Below are 4,129 nucleotides of genomic sequence, written 5' to 3'. Positions count from 1 at the left end.
CAGGTGGGGTCCAGCCTTGCAGCCCTGGGCAGGCATCCACTGCAGCTGGGAACTGTCTAGAGCCGTGGTCGGCAAACTGCAGCTCACGAGCCACATGCGGCTCTTTGGCCCCTTGAGTGTGGCTCTTCCTAAGCCTTAGGAGCACCCTAATTAATAACAATGTACCTACCTATATAGTTTACGTTTAAAAAATTTGGCTCTCCAAAGAAATTTCAATCGTTGTACTGTTGCTATTTGGCTCTGTTGACTAATGAGTTTGCCGACCACTGGTCTAGAGCATCGGTTCTCAACCTGTGGGTCGAGACCCCTTTGGGGGTCGAATGACCCTTTCACAGGGGTCGCCTAAGACCATCGGAAAACACATATATAATTACATATTGTTTTTGTGATTAATCACGATGCTTTAATTATGTTCAGTTTGTAACAATGAAAATACATCCTGCATATCAGATATTTACGTTGCGATTCATAACAGTAGCAACATTACAGTTATGAAGTAGCAACGGAAATAATTTTATGATTGGGGGGGTCACCAAACATGAGGAACTGTATTAAAGGGTCGCGGCATTAGGAAGGTTGAGAACCACTGGTCTAGAGGAAGCTCTGGACCCCGTGGAGTGGACGAGGGGAGCCCTGGACCGCAGTGACCGAGGGGTGGTCAGCATTAGCTGTGGACCGTGCACCTTCTCCGAGGCTGGGATCCACGGGGCAGGGAGCACATGGCTGGTCACTGTCCCAGGAGGCGTGCAGGCCCCCTGGGGGCATCGGCGTGATGGGTGAAGGACAGGCCACACACAGCCTCTTCATTTACTTATTTATATTTTTATTGACGTCAGGGAGGAAGGGAGAGGGAGTGAGAGATAGAAACATCCATGATGAGAGAGAATCACTGATCGGCTGCCTCCTGCACGCCCCCCACTGGGGATCCAGCCCACAACCCAGGCCTGTGCCCCGACCGGGAATGGAACCGTGATCTCCTGGTTTAACCATTGAGCACACCGGCCGGGCCCTCTACTTTCAGATAAGGAAACCTAGGTGAAGAGAGAGAGAGAGAGAGAGAGAGAGAGAGAGAGAGAGGGGAAGGAGGACAGGGAGGAAGTGGGCGGCCTGCCCTTAGCGCTGGGTCAGCGCCTGGAGCCTGCCAGCCCCTCCCCCGACTCCAGGACCCGAAGGCCCGCGGGAAAGGGCCTGGGAGCCTCGGGGACAGGCGGGGTGGGGGGGTGGGGGGCGGGGCGGGTGGAACAGGGACTGTGGTGGCAGTTGTGCAGAAGCATCAGGCTCCCTGCCCTCCCGGGGCCAGGCTCGGGGCCAGGCGGACTCCGGGGCTGAGCGCCCCCGTCGCCCGGCCTCACGTCCCCGTCCCTGCAGCGCGGGCGGCCTTGGGGTGCTGCTCAACGTGGACCGCGTGGCGGAGCAGCTGCAGGAGCTGGGCCACCCCGCCGTTCAGGTGCGGGGCCTGGTGGACTCGGGCTGGTTCCTGGACAACGAGCAGTACCACCACACGGACTGCGTGGACACGGCCACCTGTGCGCCCACCGACGCCATCCGCCGGGGCATCAGGTGCCGGGAGGGCGGCCGGGCCGGCGGGGTCCCGGGCAGAGGGCGGGAGGAGTGGTGTCCTCTGTGGCTGTGGGAGCCCCGGTGGGGCCCGGGGCAGCCTGACCGGCAGCTGTGGCCCAGGTATTGGAACGGGGTGGTCCCAGAGCGCTGCCGGCGCCAGTTCAAGGAGGGCGAGGAGTGGAACTGCTTCTTCGGCTACAAGGTCTACCCGACGCTGCGCTGTGAGTGCCCAGCTTGGGGCTCGCGGGGCACCCAGGGGTGGGGGACCTCCTGCACCTCCTGACTCCAGCCTGGAGTCCGGCCCCAGAGGCCAGGCCCAGACCGGAGTGGGGCGACCCACCCGTCCGGTTCTCCTGGGACTCTCCTGGTCTTAGCACTGAGCCCACTCCGGTGGGGAGACCGGGACGGGGTGCAGGTGGGGGCGGGGATCGGTCGGCTCCCAGGGCCTGGGCTGCCCCTCCCCCGCCCCACATGCGGGGCGTGGGAGTGAGATCCCTGCAAAGGGACCTCATCACCAAGTCTCAGTAGAAGGGCGTCCGGGAGCCAGGCCAAGATGGTGGCTGGGGGAGCCTAACAAGGCATTTCTTGGAGGAAGGGTGGGTGCTATGGGGCAGCCGGGCTGAGGGGGGCTGGCGGCCAGCATCTGAGGGGCCAGGCCAGCTGGCCCGGACCTGGGGGGCCGGAGCCTGGGGTGGGTGGCCGTCCCGGCGAGAGGCCCAGCTGAGCCGTGCCCCCCAGGCCCCGTGTTCGTGGTGCAGTGGCTGTTCGACGAGGCCCAGCTGACCGTGGACAACGTACACCTCACGGGGCAGCCGGTCCAGGAGGGCCAGTGGCTGTACATCCAGAACGTGGGCCGGGAGGTGCGGCAGACGCTCAAGGACGTGGCGTGAGTTCCGGGCCCTCCTTAGGCAGCGGCCACTCGCCTGACACGCAGAGGCCTCCGGGGGCCGCGGTGCCCGCCGTGGGCGAGGACCAGCCCGCGGGTGCACGCAGACCCGGGGACACGACCGGGCGTCGAACCGTGACCGCCTGGCTCATGGGTTGATGCTCAACCACTGAGCCACACTGGCCGGGCAGTCCCCTCAGTTTTACTGTGAATAGAAGCTTCTTGAAAAATGAAACCTGTTGTTTGAAAAGTAGCAGCCCTGGCCAGGTGCTCAGTGGGTCAGAGCATCTCCTGACACACAGGTTGCGGGTTCGATGCCCGTTGGGGTGCACACACAGGCATCAACCGAGAGCACCAATAAGTGGGACGATAGATCCGTCTCTTTCTCTCCTCCCGCCCCTCTCAGGGTCACCAATCAATACACAAATAAGAACAGCATGTATTTGGGCAAAGGGAAGGCCCAGATTTAAAAAAAAAAAAAAAAGGCGCAACATTTGCCTCCAGGCCTCTGTGTCCAGGGCCCTTCCTGGCGGATCTGGAGGCAGGAAGGGACGAGGGTTCGCAGGGAACACACGGGCGGGTGGGACGGCCTGGGCCGAGGAGCAGCGGGCCGGCGGGCACAGCAAAGCCAGGAGGTGGAGGCGGGCAGGGGACAGGCTCCCGGGCAGTGACCGACCGTGGGCATCGGGTGGGGAAGGGGCGGAGGTGGGGCGGCTGCTCACGGGCGTCTGTCCCGCCCGCACAGGGCCAGCTTCGCGCCCGCCTGCCTGTCCCATGAGATCATCCTGGAAAGGTCAGTGCCCCTCGCCCTTGCCCTCGCCCTCGCCCCTCGCCCCTTGCCCGCCCCTCTCCCTGGACTGGCTCAGACCCCTCCCTCTCGCCCTGAACCCACAACCCCCTCCCGCCCCCCTGCCCGCACGCCTGCCTCCCAAGCCACTCAGACAAGCGGCCGGCCGTGAGGCAGGAACCCGGTGGTAGCGGGCTGTCTCCTGCTTCGGCCGCCACCCCCGCCCCCCGCCCACGAGTGACCCGCCCGGGTTCTCTCCACAGCCACTGGACGGAGGTGCAGGTGAAGGGGACCTCACTCCCGCGGGCGCTGCACTGCTGGGACAGGAGCCTCCACGAGGGCCACAAGGGCAGCAAAGCCCCGCTGAAGGGCTGCCCCGTCCACCTGGTGGACAGCTGCTCCTGGCCCCACTGCAACCCCTCGTGCCCCACCATCCGCGACCAGTTCACGGGGCAGGAGATGAACGTGGCCCAGTTCCTCATGCACATGGGCTTCGACGTGCAGGCCCTGGCGCAGCAGCAGGGCCTGGAGCCCAGCAAGCTGCTGGGGATGCTGAGCAGCGGGAGTTAGGGCGTCCCCGGGCCCCCCCAAGCCCCCGGGCCCCCACGGCCCCCCGCGCTGGGTCCGGACGCCCACCCCCAGCAGCCTTCACCGCCCCTCTGCACCCCGGACGCTGCCTCCCCCGCCCCCACCTGCGGTGGGGAGCCCGCGCACTGGACCCTCAGCCCCCGATCCTCTACCAAGCCTCTCCTGCCCTTTTGTATTATTCAATAAAGTGACTGATTACTTTAATTTTTTGGAAAGGAAAATAATCAAGTGATATATGATGGAATGATATTGTTTTGGACCATATATATTTCAAATAACGAGATTAAAAAATACAACAAAAGAGCTTT

At 63.3% G+C, this 4,129-nt stretch overlaps 1 protein-coding gene across 1 annotated transcript in view; it reads left to right on the top strand.

The window, feature by feature from the left end:
* Positions 1 to 3,957, top strand: part of NOTUM (notum, palmitoleoyl-protein carboxylesterase) — a 14,730-nt gene extending 10,773 nt beyond the window's left edge. The window contains exons 2-6 of the mRNA XM_023748716.1: positions 1,261 to 1,560; positions 1,681 to 1,781; positions 2,299 to 2,446; positions 3,192 to 3,239; positions 3,497 to 3,957. Coding sequence (XP_023604484.1) covers positions 1,261 to 1,560; positions 1,681 to 1,781; positions 2,299 to 2,446; positions 3,192 to 3,239; positions 3,497 to 3,803 — 904 coding nt within the window. The 3' untranslated portion in view covers positions 3,804 to 3,957. The remainder of the gene's footprint in view (positions 1 to 1,260; positions 1,561 to 1,680; positions 1,782 to 2,298; positions 2,447 to 3,191; positions 3,240 to 3,496) is intronic.
* Positions 3,958 to 4,129: the final 172 nt, after the last annotated feature.

The sequence above is a fragment of the Myotis lucifugus genome, unplaced genomic scaffold, assembly GCF_000147115.1.
Source record: "Myotis lucifugus unplaced genomic scaffold, Myoluc2.0 scaffold_1720, whole genome shotgun sequence".
NCBI lineage: Eukaryota > Metazoa > Chordata > Mammalia > Chiroptera > Vespertilionidae > Myotis > Myotis lucifugus.
This window is presented reverse-complemented; position numbering and strand designations above follow the sequence as displayed.